Source organism: Buteo buteo, chromosome 15 (genome assembly GCF_964188355.1).
Source record: "Buteo buteo chromosome 15, bButBut1.hap1.1, whole genome shotgun sequence".
NCBI lineage: Eukaryota > Metazoa > Chordata > Aves > Accipitriformes > Accipitridae > Buteo > Buteo buteo.
Genome location: NC_134185.1, coordinates 11,792,018 through 11,808,190, shown reverse-complemented (window position 1 = coordinate 11,808,190; position 16,173 = coordinate 11,792,018). Strand labels below are relative to the sequence as shown.

At 38.9% G+C, this 16,173-nt stretch overlaps 1 protein-coding gene across 2 annotated transcripts in view; it reads left to right on the top strand.

Annotated features, from left to right (window-relative positions):
• RNGTT (RNA guanylyltransferase and 5'-phosphatase) overlaps positions 1–14,319 on the top strand; it is a 184,192-nt gene extending 169,873 nt beyond the window's left edge. For both annotated transcript variants that reach the window (XM_075046597.1, XM_075046598.1), the window contains exons 15-16: positions 8,564–8,687; positions 11,507–14,319. In XM_075046597.1, the coding sequence (XP_074902698.1) occupies positions 8,564–8,687; positions 11,507–11,670 (288 nt within the window). In that variant the 3' untranslated portion in view covers positions 11,671–14,319. The remainder of the gene's footprint in view (positions 1–8,563; positions 8,688–11,506) is intronic.
• The last annotated feature ends 1,854 nt before the right edge of the window (positions 14,320–16,173 follow it).

Sequence of the window (16,173 nt, the reverse complement as noted above, 5' to 3'; positions counted from 1 at the left end):
ATCTAGGTTATCTTTCATTTATTTTGAGGTATAGAAATAGCATTGCCAAAGGTTGTAAAATAGTGATAGCGTTGCTTTGTCTCCGGAAGATATGTTTGGGTTTCTACTGATAAATTATTAAAGAGATCTCAGCTGCCCTGTGTCACAGGATTTCTTGGTAGCATGAGCGTAAGTACCTGAGGAGTAATTAAGATCGGGTTTAGAGAACCTAATGGGAGATAAATGCTTTCCCTGTTGTGTGACCACAAACCATCTCTCTCTGTTTCCCCATTTGCAAACTGAGAATAATAAACCTTATGAAATTCATAATTTATAAAGGAGCTAAGTGGTGTTTTCAAAGTATATTCTTTACTATCGGTGTATAACTCTTGTCTCCTGGATCTTTGTGTCTTAGCATGCAGTGCTCTCAGTTTGGGGCTGGCTCCCTTTTGCAAAAGCAGTCCGAGTAAATAAAACACAAATGAGGGTTAAGATTGGCTTTCACAAGCTGGCTCATGTCAAGTAGAAATACAGTCCTCTCATGTCAAGTAGAAATACAGTTCTCAAAATATATCAGGCTGTGGGTGAAATGTTTCCTCCCAGAATCATTTCTACATTATGATTACAGCTTTTTCTATCACGTTGCACTGTATATCCTTGCTCTGTCTTCCCCTCCTGTACAGTTGCTTACCTTCCTGGTGAGGGGTGGGTTTTTTCAGAAACCTCCAGTAGATTCCTTGTCCTTCAGTGAAAGGATTTTTTTTTCCCTGTTTGTTTTTGCATAACCTGCTGAACAGTTCTGTGGTTTGCTGTGGTGTTTTACTACTTTGCTTGCATCTGCCTGTTCTTCTTTGGTGCTTTGACAAACACCCTCAGTTTCAGTACTGACCCCAAGGATAATTAGCGGCACAGTTATTCTTGGTGTGCCAAATCCAAGGTGGCTGTCTCTGGCCTCTGCAAGGTTACCCAGGTGCTTGCGGTGAAGCATTGTTCTTAACCTCTTCCTACAAATTCATGAGCTGTAGAGCAGGTGAAGCTCTGTACCAAATACACATCCTCTCTACAGCAAGTTCACACTGACACTCGCTTTGAGAGCTCTATTACTGCTCTCTTACTGCCTGGGTGCTTACTGCAGTTCCCCCATCCACTAGAGTTTCTTGCTCTTTCATCAGCACATGCTGAGGGTCAGAATGACATGAGTTGCTTTTTTTAATATGACTTTATTTAAGAACTCATCACAGTGGAGGTATGCCAGGTTCATGAGTCCTCAGAACAGAATTCTTCCATTTCTCAGTTTTTACAGAAGATGTACAGAGAGATCTTTTTTCTTTAATCGATAGACCTGTGATAATTAGAGTGCCTGGGCAAGGGATACTGATCTAGGAGGGCAACCATTTATTACTTTCATTTAACTGTTCAAGATGTGTATGGACCTTTGGATCTCTGTTTCCTATTTTTGACGATGATTAAATGAAAATGGGTTTTTGAAAAGCTTTGAAGTTCCCTTGGAGTTAGGTGGAGATGGCAAAGTCTAGCAGGAAGGTCAACCGCTCTTTGAGTACTGTCGATGACTGAGTTAAAATGCCCAAAGGTGTGCAAAGAGTTTGTTGGTTTGCTGTGACTGACCAGGTTTTCCCTTTGAGTGGAACGGGAAGTATAGAAAAAGAGTATCACATCATTGAGCAAAGCATTTGTGCAAACACAGATACATTTCCACATCATGGTCTTAGCAGTTACTAGTTATCTGCTTTGTTGTAGATACCAGTGTTCCTTCAAGAGTCCCAAACAAAGCTCAGAAAAACATTGGTTTCTTACAGATAGTTCAGATGGTGTTACAAGGTCAGGTGTGCAGGAGACCTTCCAAGATACATTAAGAAATCTATTTCCAGCTGGCACTGAAAATCATTAAACTTGTAAAATCACTGATAAGAGGAAGGCTTTTTATTTCTGATGTTTCTATGAGTCAGTTGTCAGGAAAACCCCAGGACTCCAACCCGTTCTGTATATCAGAAAATGGTATCCATATTTGAAATTACTACATGTAAGAATGAGAGATTCTGTGAGAGAATACTACATGTTAAAAAGAAAGAAGAAATCGTGAACTGTGAGACCGAGACACTGGAAGTAAAAAAAAAAAAAAAAATCTACCATTTAAAAAAGCCTCACTTGTGATTTTGAAACATTATTTTTCTTTTGGGCTTTTTCCATGATTTTTCAGTGCTTGGTGGTTTAATTTGGTGTGAACAAAAATGTTAAAATTTTTACATTTCTTAATGTTCCTTTCCAGGAATGAGACCTCAAAATTGGAGCATTTCCATTTCCTATGTACACAAGAAGTGGCGTAGTTACACTTAGAAGGCTTCTTTAATGTTAAATAAACATATCAACTGCATTGTGTTTACCCAAGCTGATAACCATTTGTTGGGTGATATATTACTTGAAAGGAAACACAGTCAGTATGTTTGATTTAGCAACAGAATTGGTTACCAGTGCTCTTATTTTACTTTCAACAAATCTATGTTTTTGATAAAATAATCTCTTGAATCATATTAAGAAATGGATATTAAGCTACATTACAAAATCTTTTTTGGCTTGAACAAAAATGAGAAGCAGATTATTTAACTGATTAACTTCTGCCACTTGACAGTATTAATATTTGTGGTCCTGTGTACACTAATAGTAAGAACAGGCATTTAATAACCATCTCTTAAATTTTTATAGTTCTTTGAGAAGCTTTACTGGGGAAAGCATGAGATACTTTATGTGAATGGGGGAAAAAGTTCTTTAAAAGCATCTGACAAGGTGTCCAAGAATTGGGAAGAAGCACTGAGGAAACAACTTGGGATCTCTGTTAGGTGCCGCGTTGTGCCCTGTAGGTGTTGGGGGCTCTAATAACTACACAGCTACTGACTGTCTAGGATGTTCTTAGTCAAATCATCAGAATTCCTTATATTCATGTCCTCGTCTGTAATCACATGTAAGAGTGCTTTCCCAGGATAGTCCTTGCCCGTCTGCACATTCCTCTGGAAAGCTGGGCATGGACTGAAATCATGCACTTTGAAGCTTTGCTTTAGGTGTATTCTCAAGATAAACGGGAGCTCTGTTTCTCACACCTCATTTCCTCTCAATTGCCTTGGTTTGACATGAAGGTCGTTGGAGTTTGCTTGTCACCTTTAAGTCTTCAGTCTTCAAAAAGATCTCATTCTGAGTTTGGCTTATCTTTATATCTTCAGAAGCTGTTTATTTTGTTACTGCTGCTTCTTTATTTTTTCTGTCTCCATCCTATTCCTTCAGGAAGTCTTGACCCCTCTTCGTTTCCTCAAATTCCCATGTAATTGTTCTTTTTGTTCCCTGACTGTTGTCATTGCTTCTCCCTGGTCTTCAGATGATGTCCTTACTGCTATGGAGTCATAGTATCTGTGGGCAGGTTAATTCTCTCTGTCGTCTAGGACATTGCACATTGCTTGAGAAGTTCAGAAATAAAGTCTAATTGTACTTCGCAGTTGTGAGCAGTCACAGCATTTGAGAGTCATGCAGAAATTGGGATTTGAGATGTGCTATGTTGCTAGAGGGGTTTTATTTCCTAAACTGTCGGTTGTGGCTGAATGTATCCCAATACCCTCAGGACAAGGAGTCATATTTTTTGGACAGTTCTTAGAAAAATGTGGTTTAATTTTTGCAGGATGGCTGACTAGAGAAGCTGTGGGCTCCAGTTCTCCTCCAGTAGGAGACTGGGAAGCAACCAAAAGGTTTCTTCCTCGTGAACACAGAGCTGATCATTTATTTTGGGATGCGCTGCGTTCACTTGTTTGTTTGTTTTGGCTGTGAGAATGGATCCTAATGGTGAAAAGTTAGTTATGATACCAGAGAGAGGAAGAATTACTTTCCAGGCCTCATGTGGCAGCTGTAAACTTTTCTCCCCTCCAGGCATTGGAACTTGTGTTTAAAAAAAGAAAACAAACAGTTTGTGTACTTTAGTGTATCAAAAATGAATGCCTTCATTGCACATGCCAGCTGTAAAAAGAAAAGGCAGATTCTTCTTAGAAAATAGAAAGCCATTACATTTAGAATCTATCTTGCCTATGTGTTTTTGTTCCTTTTTTAAATTCTGTATTAAGAAATAAAGGTCTTTTTAATTCCATAAGATTTCAACTGCTGCTTTTGCTCATTTCTTCTTTCCTGGAAGTTAACATTTTCTGTGTCTACTATTACTATCATTTCTTCTGCGATCTTAGAAATAGGCTGATGACTAGGGATGTGGGATAAGCAATAGAAATAGGTGAACTGAAGAATGATTTTCTTTCTGTAAATGTTTGGTAGTAGAGGGGAAAGTGCAACAAAAAGGCATTTAAAGAGAGAAAGGATTTTAAATAGAATGCGTTAAGATTTTGCTTACAAACATCACTTTCTTTAAAGGGGATTATTTACTGAGCTAAAATAATTTCAATTGCTTTGAAAAAAAAATGCATAGGGAAACGTAGGGCTTCTTTCAGTCAAGTCTCCATTTATCTAAAAGCTTACCTCCTTTTTTCTTTCTAAAGATTGTAAGTATGGGGAAGGTAGATGTGTTTGTAAAGTACAAGCTTGTCCATTGTAGACATGCTTCCTGAAATATTAACTTAATTACCTTAAAATCTAAATTCTCATTGTTAATACCTCTTATGTAAAGTAGCAGCTTGCCCAGGAGTTTCATTCTGCTTTGGGATTAAGAATGATGAGACTAATGTTTGAGTGAAGTCTTCACAGAAAACATGCATGCTTCAAGTAAATGAAAGAATGACTCAACAGGTGGAATGATGGACCAGTGTGATGATCAAGTGCGCTGTAGAGATACACAGAAAAGCCTTGGCCGCTGGTAGTCAGCAGAGATAATGCAGGCATGTTCACGGGAGTAGAGCTAACTACATTCAATGTAAATGGCTTCTCGTCTTTTTCAGCTGGATATATAGTTTTTTCACATTTTGCTCTAAATTAGCATAAAATGTGGCTGCATATAAACACACTATTGTGATTCATCTCAAAATGGCTCCATTATTCTGCCAGGCAAGATAATCTGAGATGGGTTAGATATTTCACTTTCTTTTAATGTATTTTGAATTTCTTTCAGAACATAGGGGATGGAAGGAGACTGGAAAGCGGCAGATTTCCTAAACCTTAACTGTCATCATTCTTAGCAAAAGGAATAAGCTTACTCCACCAAAGTTTTTCCCAGTGAATAGCCCAGATGATGATGGCAGTGGGAAGCCTTTCTCAGCAAGGAGAGGAAGATAGCTGTCATCTTCATGTAATCTGACATTCTTAGGCAATGGTCTTGTATTACATCCAGTCTGATTTGATAATGAACTGTTGCTGAAATGGGGATGCAGCTCTTGCCCACTTTTTTCCGATCACATCTTGCAATCGAGCAGTAATGTAGTGAATCAACTTCCAAAAGGAAGCTCATCTGTATTTTTGGGAAGTTATTGCTGTTGGGCAAGTAGGCTGGTTCCTGATAACTAGATCGAATGCAGTCAGGAACAGCGAGTGTTCCTGCTGAGGAACAATTTCCTTCCTCTTGAAAAGAAAGTAGTGTACAGGTTGGCGTTGGTCCTTGCTCAGGACACACTTGTGGCCCAGACCTGAGATACTGTTCGGATGCACACCACCTCTGACAGCCCCACGTCCAAGACATGATCCTCTGGGCTTTTAAGACTGGCTGTCTGAAAATAGGCTAGGGAGTACATATTTAATTAAGGGAGGCTCCATGGAGTCCTTAGTGTGGTGGGAGTTTCCGTCTCCCATGGCATTTTATCAACAGTATGGCAGAAGCATTGACACTGTACCAAAAGGGTTGCTGCTGCTGAAGATAAGCATTTTGGTTGAGAACTGCCATCATTCCTAAGACACTTCTCCCATTTCCGTGAAGCACTACCTAGAAGGAGTACTTCTCAGGAAGATAAATGATGTTGGATTATTCAGATACTCCTGCAGACTGTAATACTTAAGGGCGAGAAGGAGGGATGAACCCCATACTGCAAAGGGACAATGAAGACGACGCTGCTCTGAGCAGCTCAGAGTGAATTCCCGAAGGGAAGGAAATTCAAGACAGTTGAATTTGACAGTTTCCCTGTCCCACTTCAAAGCTGAAATACGAGAAAGTAGCATGCAAGTGATAGGTAAAGTCTGAATTATGGATACCAGGATCGCTATGGGCAGTCCTGTCCATAAACAATACCCATTTAGAAGTCTACTAAGATGCCATAGTAGAAAACTATTTTTAATGCTGAAAAGTATGTTTTGCTCAGAGTACTTGTAGTCTTGATCAAATGCCCAGCAGTTCCTAAAATGTTCATTAATATTACAGTAAGTACATTTACAAGACTGAGGTCACTTGACAAAGTATAGGGAAGAGTAGATGTTGTATTTCTTCCTTTGTAAAATAATTACTACAACTTGCAGTTGTCAAAGCCTATGATTGCCAGTTTTCTAACGGGAGAATTCATTTAAGTCAGTGGTTTGGCAGGTGTTCATATTTTGTGGAAAGATCTATCTTCCAGATTGCTAATAAATGGCCAAGCAAGTATCTAGATAGTTAATAATGCTGCTTAATTGCCACAGCCAGATAAAGCTGCCATCTAATTTATTGCTATTCTGAGCATCTGAACACTCGAAGAATGACAAACCATGAGAAAGCCTTATGAGATGTTTGGTTAGTTGAAGTCATTGCCTGCAGTTTTATATATTTCTCTCTCTCAGGTGATCCTTCTAACATTTCCCTGCTTTGACAGAAAATCAGACACATGGTCATACCCCCTTGCTGCCCCCACTTCCACTAGGCAGCTGTTTTCAAAGTAATATACCTGCCCAAGGCATTGCGCAGCCAAGAGTTTCTTCCTGGGTTTATGTATCCATAGTGCGCTAGAAAAGGATGTTGTGTTTTTCTGCATACACCTAATGGAATATAAATACGTCCACAAATGCATGTCAGTCAAACATCTGGACTGTACATAGCTTTTCAATGCAGATGGAAAGAAGCGACATGCTGTGCAGAGCATGCTGCAAAGGAAAGGATTGCTGATCTGGGCAATCAGTTGATTTCATCCAAGTGATCATCAGCAGATGCAAGCTTCACTTAAGGATTAAATGATTTTAGGAGAAAAGCTCTTTGCAGGTGATGGAATGGATGGAGGAATAATGTGTGACATGGAAATCTGACTCTGCCTCTGTCAGTCCTGCAGCAGGAAAGGCCTCAACTGTAAGCAGGTTTAACAAAATTGTCTTACAGAGCCATGTTCACTTGACAAGTAAAATCCCAGGGCTCCCTATCCAGGAACGAACACAAGTATTCAGGGTGAATACCAAGAAAAATGTTAGGATTCTGCTTATCAAATTAAGGATAAATCCTGTACCATGCAGTATAGGAGGACTCAGTCCATACTCAGGACCTTTTCATGAATTAATTACTTTTATCTGGGAATTAATGGAAAAGAGGTTCATGGGCTTTTCCACTGTATGTGCTATTAAGCTGTCTGGAGACAGTTATGGCCTTTTTCAAATCTGCATCCCTCTGACAGTAGTAAATTCCCATGTCACCGCTCAGGAGCAAGTAGACAACAGAGGTGAATAATTATGCTAATGAATTGCAATAACCAGTCCCTTTTTATGAGAGCGCTTACGCATAAGATCCTGAATCCAAAGTGTTATATCACCTTGTACAGCTTTTCATTGGTAACTATAGCAAACTAAACGCAGCAGCAGTTAAATACAGTCATATACTTCTGAAGAGGCCCTTTGGAACAAAGTGAAGTATATGGGTAAAATTGTTAAAGCGTTAGATAATGTTCTGGGGTTACCATGGTTACTTGAAAATTTTGCATTGTATCATAGATTAGGATGCATAGGATGAAGTAGCCAAAACAACTAGGAAGTCCAATGCATATAAACTACATTTCCAAACCACACAGCATTGCCAAATAGAAAGACAAATAGCTCAGGGTATTGGCTGCTGATAAATCTATGAATCAATAAAGGGAGGCCTAAACGAGATTTAGAACATATGTGATTTGAAATCCTGCATTATTTTGAAGTTACAATCTTAATTTTTAAAGATAAATTAATTTAAAAAAGAAGAAAAATCCTCAGTAATGTAAAGAGTGGAATGATTTTCCATAAGCTCTTTCTGGTAGTAAAATCTGACATTTGGCTTTGAGACCTTCAGCAAAGAAGGTTGATGAAACATGGATAATACATTTCATGCACTTACGCTGGCAGTAGCACTTACACTGGAAGCAGTTTATTCCCATGGAAACCTATTTGCATTTGGGCCAGTAGTGACTTTTTTCCCCCTCTGTTAGAGCTGCTGATGTTTTAGCATAATGTAATTGCTGTATATTGACAGCAGATTTGAAAAGTATTTTTAAAATGTTGGGTAGCTGAGCATATGTATAATGGAGATGTAGTCTGTGCAGTTTTCCTCTGTAGGATGGAGGCATATTGCTGAAAAATGCAGGGCAGCTTTTGATCTTCTATTATTTATCCCTAAAAGAAAGAAAAACATGTGAGTTAAAATATGTTCATCCCAAACAATTTACTTTTTTTTAAACAGGTGACAAAAGAACTGAAACAGTACGACAATAAGATCATAGAGTGCAAGTTTGAGAACAACAGCTGGGTCTTCATGAGACAGAGAATAGACAAAAGCTTTCCAAATGCCTACAGCACTGCCATGGGTGAGTAGAATAATTTGCTTTAAAAGTCTTTCGGGCTCAAATTTTAATTTTTTAACTCTATTCTAGTTTAAGGAAGAAAGGCACTCTGTGTTCTCATTTTGAGTCCTGGCTTCTCTAACTTACTGTAGTAATACCTCATCTTGCAAATGCTTGTCATGTTTAGCTTTTTATAGACCATGAATCCTTTGGCTTCAGGGTTATTTGATGAAGTCAGTTAAATACTCTGATGCAGTATTTAACAGATAATGCAGAAACAAGTGCCTAAGTCTTTGTAGAACTGCAAAAACTTTCTCAAAGAGAATTTAAATGGTAGGGTATGCCTTTTAAGTGAGACCCAAGAAAGTTTTTCTTTACGATAGCATTGCAACAGCAGTTGACTAACTAACATCAGTTCCTAGCATTGTGTTGGCTTGTTGGGACGTAATGCAAACTGGCACACTATGAGTTGAATTTGTTGAACAAAAATCCATTATAATTTCACCGCTATTCAAAATGCCAAAACCTTTATTTGGCAGATGGGCTGGAAAATTAGTAGGAGAAAATGTCATCTTAAGTTTCTACAGTAGTCATACAAACAATGAAGAGGGAAACAAATGAAAGGTGGGGGTATATTCCTGCAGAATTGTGAGACTTTTATGTTCTTCTACCAAAAAACATTTTGCGAAGTATTGTAAATTAAATGATGTTGTTTACTTTCAGGTGAAGTGTAAGAGTTTGAATAGAAGTGTGCAAGGCCAAATAACAATAGTCATGTTGATAACTGACTTTTGTTAAGTGCCAAAATGAAGTTTAATCATATTTAAGACCATGCTGTTTATTCAGGCATGCATAGATGATGTAGGATTTTCTCTGAACCGTTCTACTTGTATTTCTGCCTGAGCAGTGAGTAGATTTTCTTGAATAAACAAAATGTGGTCATTTTGCCAGGAGATAATAAATCTGTTGGCACCTTAAGGAACCAGCACAGAATGTAGCTGAAGTACCTGCTGAGCAGTTCTGTCAGGAAAGAGGAATGGGCCACAAAAGTCATACAAATACAACGACATCTCTTTGTCACCATGACCTGAATTTCTCTTCTCTGTTGCACCTTACTGTTTCAATAGTTAGTTTTCCTTGGAGTTTTCTCTTCTTTGAGGAGTGGCATATTTTTCTTTCCTTTGTTCTTAAGAGCATATGTAGCTGCCTTTTTTCACTTGTCATTTTCTCCATTTGTAGAGCAATTATGTTATTCCTGACTTTTTTTCCTACCAAAACATAATGAATTTCCTAAAAATAAAAATTAAAAGAAGACTAAATGCTAAAGGAAAGGCTGTTTTGTAAGAAATATTTCAAATTTTCCATGGGAATTTTCAGAACAGAAAGTTTTCTTTTGGCTTTGGATTTTTGCTTTTGGCCATTTTCAAAATCTCCAAAAGTTGTATTTTCTTATTTGAGACTTCCGTTGTCCCCTTCTCTAGATCCTTTCTCCTCTGTTTGCTTTCTCTTCATGAAAAATACTATTTATTCTTCCCCATGGTTGAAATAGCAACAAAATAAGTACCTGTCTCCCTCTTGCTTTTGGACTTTGATACCCTTCAAATTGAAAAGAGAAGGGGTTTTTGAGTGATTAAGATAGGACAGCCCATAAAAGTTGCTATAGAGTTAGACCAGCTGCCTTGTGGCACAAATTCTATTCCTAAACTACTGATAATCGTAATGCTTTCTAACTGCTAAAGTCACATACAGTAGAATTTTTAAAGCACCATTTCACCAAAAATAAATGAGATGATTAAAAAGCTAGGAAGGTGTTTTATTAATTATAAAGTAGTGCTTTGAATGGTTCTGGAATTCTGCAGAAAAGGAAGGAGTGTTTTTAAGAGTCATTGTTATTTGTAACGATGCTATATTGCAAGTACATTTTAAGGAGTCTTAATGTTATTTAGTACTCTAGGGGTCAATGGATTGTTTTGCATGGAAATTGCATTCATACTGTGGTCGATCCTTACATGCTATAAATTATCCTCTGATCATTTTGTACTTTCTTCCAAGATAGTCATAGGATTCCTACTTAATTTCTTGCTCTTTATTTTTTTCCTCCTGCCTAAGTCTCTTGGGAGGATTAATTAGAGGAGTATAAAGTTACATAGCAAAAGTATTAAAAATACTTCATTTGTTTTAAGAGAAGTAAGCCTTTTTATTTGTTCCATAAAATCCTGGGGGCCATTACTTACAAACTATGACCTGGGGAGTCATGTTAAGTAATCCAAGTGTGCTTGTACCTGCATGCCTTGGCCACCAAGCAGCACTATGGCCTTTCCTCCATCATACAGTCTTCTGCCACATGAAGGTATATGGGTTTAAAAAAAAAGTACTGTGCATTATGGGTTTATGGTATTTGTAGTACTTAGTGGTGAAAAAAAAAAAAAAAGCTTACCTTAATTGAGGTTTTCAATATTAGGCCAGTCTTGTTTCTAGCTATTAGGATTTGATGAGTGTTTTAAAGCCATGTCTCACAAGGCCTTCGTTGCTGTTGCTTGCCTCAATAGGATGTCAGTTCTTGGCGTTTTTATAGTTGCCCCATGAAGCCTACACAGGCATGCCTTTTGTTTGTTTTGAAAAGAGAGATTCCCATGAGGTGGGGGCCCACTACACTGCTTTGCTCTCTGGGGGACAAAGCAGATACTTGACTCCTGACACAGCCATCTTGTGAAGGTCTGTGTTTAAAGCTGAATACATGAGACAAATTATGTTACTTATTTTGCAAAGAGGGGATGAAATTATTGAAGTGCTCACTACAACAAATGGGTTTAGTAACTTGAGAGTATGTTTTTTGTTCCCAGCTGTATGCAACAGCATCCAGAACCCAGTCACGAAGGAGATGCTGTTTGAGTTCATTGACAGATGTACAGCAGCTTCTCAAGGACAGACGCGGAAACACCACCTCGATCCTGACACTGAACTCATGCCGCCTCCACCGCCCAAAAGGCCGCGTACCATAACATAAGGCCTTGGTCTCAGCGGATAGTGTGTTTACAGTTCTGCAGAAGGTGAAACGCAAGTGTAAAGGCTGGAAAAAAAGAAATCTGAATTGCTGTAAATACTTGGGAGTGGTTTTTTGAGTTTGTTTGGGGTTTGTGGGGTTTTTTTCAAATTCCACGTACAAATGGACATTGTTTTGTAACTGATAAATTCCACCTTACCTTATGGTATTTGAAGATGAAATTTCCAAAGCTTAGACAAGAACAGTACCATGAAGTCAATGGAAGGCTGCCTTGTTTATATACGGATCTCTTTTCACCTTTAATTTATAATGTCAGCAATCTGGAACTGAGAAAGCATTGGGATGCTGTACTTTTTAGAGGCTGTGTTTAAAAAAAAAAGCAGAAGTGTTTTTTTTATTATTGTTATTCAACTGGTTGCAATTTGTCACCCATAGTATAACTGATCATAGTTTCCCTACATTTCTGAGACTTGTGTTTCACAGCAAACAGCAATGTTGTTTGTGCTCTGTGTTGGTTAAAATCTAAGCCGCCTTAGATTTCACTATTTTCAAAATTAGCTGGGTTTTTGTTGTTGAAATATTAAAAAAACAAGTCCTTCTTGTAAATAGCATCCCTTTGAAAGCAAACGTGCTGGGTGTTTGTTTTTTTCCCCTGTTTGAACCTAACACACCAAATGTATAGTGGGCTGATTTTAGCTTTGCCTTTTTAAGTTTATCTGTAGGTAAGGAGTACACCAAATCCTTAGTATTAAGGTCTCTGTTAAGAGACTGTTTCTAGTACAGGGCTTAGTTCTCCACAGTGATACCATTGTAAATATTACTAAGAAGTACACATCACTGTGATATACAAGAGTAATAAGCAGCGCTAATCATGATGTCTTAGATCCAGGCACAAAATGGCAAAAGAAATGCCAGACAACTCCTGTGTGAAAGAGAAGGTAGTTTCAGTGGAAGAGAGCCACATCAGACAGAAAGTGTCCTGGTTTAGGTAATTGCAGGGCAAAATGAAGCCATTTAGCGGGGTGGATGAGTGTCCCAGGGAACAGAATGCTCATTTTCAAGGGTGGGATTGGCTGTCCTGTGGCACCATGCTCACCTCTGGCTGACTTTCTTTCACACCAAATGAAGAAGCGCATGAATACCCTGATGGCTCTTGTTGCAGCGCACTGGCAGATGTTCATAATATTAATTTTGAGAAGCTGCATTCTGGTTGTCTAAGGGAGGAGTTGTTCTGAGCTGGGCTTAATTGGAAACCAAATGCAGATTTTAAAGTTTACTGTACATTTATCAAGCAAAGATCGAATTGGCTCTTTCTATAGTTTACTTAATGTGTGAGTCATCCTTTCATTCAGCAATCTGATTAGTGAAGCTCATTGATTTGTTATAACTAAAATGCATTTCTGTTTAAATGAGTTTTAATGCTTGTAAGCAAAATTGACTCCTGCATTATTTTTTTCTATATGGAAGCTTTAGGACTATGCTTTGTGGTGGCTTCTCTAGTTGTTTCAACCTGTTGTATAAAATGCACATGCCATCATTTAGATGGTGTTACTAGCGTCTCTTTCTGGGATATTCCGTATGTGTTTTAGAGAACTGAAGGAGTTATATAAGTCACTTTTTATACTATGGCAAAACTTGAGGGGAAAAAATGTGTTCATCAAAGTTCTTTTTTTCAACTGTATATAGTTTCTGCATATTATCTATAGAAAAGATATAATATCACCTATGCAAGGTTGCAAAATTATCTCCTAAAAAAGAGCCTTATGAATCTGATGTGAAAACCTATGCAGCCTCTGTGCATCTTGCATTGAAACACACAGTTAATTATTTCTTCGCTCAGTATAAATAATTTCCCCCAGATTATACTTGTCATTGAGATTGTCATAACATACACTTTGTCATTGATCTCATGGTTCTGTGGCAATTGCATTGTGTATGTTGATTACAGCCTTCTCCATGAGGTTAGGACATTTTATTCTTGAAAGGAAGTGTCCAGGTTATTTCCGTCTTTCTCCTTCCCCACCCTTGTATCTTGTATTTCAACAAGACCTAGCTTCTGGTTTACCTTTTACTTCAGAGCTGCAGCACCGCAAGCTGTCTTCCATGTGCATTCCACCAAGTCCATGAATGTGTTGTGGCCCTTGTATTTTGACAGTGTCTTTTTTTCTACTCTCAGCTTGAAATGCATATTTTGAAAGAGTAATGACTGAGAAGGTTTAGAATTCCACGTTCACATTCGATTGTCAAACTCTTCTTGCACTATGGCTTGTAGCTTTTTAGAGAGGCTAATTGCCTTTTACTTTCTGGAAGAGGAAGCTACTGGGGAAGGGTTGAATGAAGAACCTGATGAAAACAAATGGAATTTCACTTGGACCAGATGGGTTTAATGCTGTGAGAAATGCAAACCTCCTTTCTCTGCTACTAGATTTTCAAGAGATTGAAGCTAAGAAGCAGAGTCTGTGCCAGGAAAATAATGATGATAAGAAAACCCTAACTTGTCTATTCTTTGGTGTACAGCATGAATTCATCCACTGTTTTGTCATTTGTTAAATATATAATTAAAATCTAGTTTCAGTGGAGTTTCCAGAAAATGTAAGTACATTCCTCTACAAACTGTGTATTAAGTATTTTAATAAAGTCAATGGTTTAAAATACTTTTCCTAAGGATATGGTTACTTTTGATGCCTGTGCTTTCCTGGTACCAGTGCAAGCACAAGGATACTGTGGTGTTACTGCTGTCAGTCCTCCAAGAAAATTATCCACATTTTTCAGAGGTCAGTGGCTTTTCTCTCGGGTAGGAGTGCCCCAGCCCAGTGGTGGCCATGATCCATTATGCCATTTTAAAGTACAATTTGCTCTTCCTGCAACTAGAAACAGAAAGAAACCAAATGGTGCCTGAAGTACATATTTTATGACAGACTAACATTATGTAGCTTATCTGTTCAGCATTAAGTGCAGTTGCATGAAAAGTTGTGCAAGAGGTCTGCATGGGTCTTCCCTGCCGGTTTATCATCCAGTATGACCCTAAAGCTGGTAGCCCACCTACTTGGACCAACTCCTGGACTTGGATTGTAATAGGGCAGTTTCCTTTTTCAGGTTGCAGCTGTCTAGAGTGCATCCTTCAGTAACTAAAAAGCCCATCTGGATTTTTGAAATTCCCTTCCAGTTAAGATCCTGCCTCCACTCGTGGTATGTTCTTGTTACATGTGCAATTTCTGTGGTGCTTCTCTCAACCATTTCTGATTTTCTAGTGTTTGAGTGTGAATGCCAAACCAGAGCTGGCATTTGAGCACACCTGGGGAGGTATGGTAACTTCCCTAACCCCTACGCAGTACTACCCTCTGAATGCACTAAGGAAGCAGGCTGATGTGCCCGGCTAGCACGTCACACTGTGTAGTTCGTGTTGGCTTGCTTGTTCACTGGAGCAGTTCTTTGGGATCCCCACTCCTCAGCATAGCAGCTCCTCTGTTTTGTGCCTAAGAGGTGTGACTATATTTGCATAATGTGTAATACATAATTGCATCTTAGGATCTCAGAATATTCACAAAGGCGTTGGCACAGCAAGCTAATTTCCTAGGATTCATCTGTAGTCAACAGAGAGAGTGAGAGCAGAAGTCCAGTTTGTTCCTCCTGCATCTCTCCTGCAGATGTCTGTCTGTCTGTCTCTTCAGTGTTTCCTCTCAATTCTGTTTCAGTCATAAGACCTGTGTCATTTTATGTTATTCCCCTGTGTTATTAGGATTTTGTAAGCACAGTGTTAAATCTTTTTGCGGGTAAATTTCATAGCATCAAAACTCTTGCAGTGATCAATTAAATTTATAATCTCATTAAAAGTATCCCAATTAGTTGGTCAAGAGCTATTTATTTTCCATATATTATATTGCTTTCCTTTGGACCTCTAATCAAACCCCAATCGAAGCAGTTCTGTTAACTTGCATGAGAGTAACATTTGACTGAAGTGCCTTAAATAGCCAGATCGCTTCCATCCTCCTATGCAGTGGCACAAGGCTTGCTCTCACCTTGCCTGGGGACCGCTGCACGTTCCGAGGTTCACAAACCCTACAGAGTTTAGATTTCACCTGTATCCTTTTGTTTCCAGTGTCAAATTTCTGTGATCTGTGCTTACGACGTAGCTCCTCGAGTTTGCATTCGTCTGTTACACCTACCTACTACCTACCTACCTACCTACTTGCTTTTCAAGTTGTCCCGCCACCACTTGTGAGACTGAGAGAAACCTGTACCCTGTGGCTGGCCCTCCGCTCATGTTCCTTGAGGGCAGTGCTGCACTCCAAGCCTGTACACTCATCCCCTTACGATACCAGCCTTGACGATGGATGGATGGGGCAGTACTGCCCCTGTAAGTCATGCTTGCACAGGGAAACCAAAGCAGCATCTACCAGCTGTGACAGTATGCATCGTGTGAGCGAGGAGCCTTTTCCCCTTCCCATCCTCATGACCCCGTCTCTCTATTTCATGTACAAACAAAGATAAGTCATACTCTTTGCG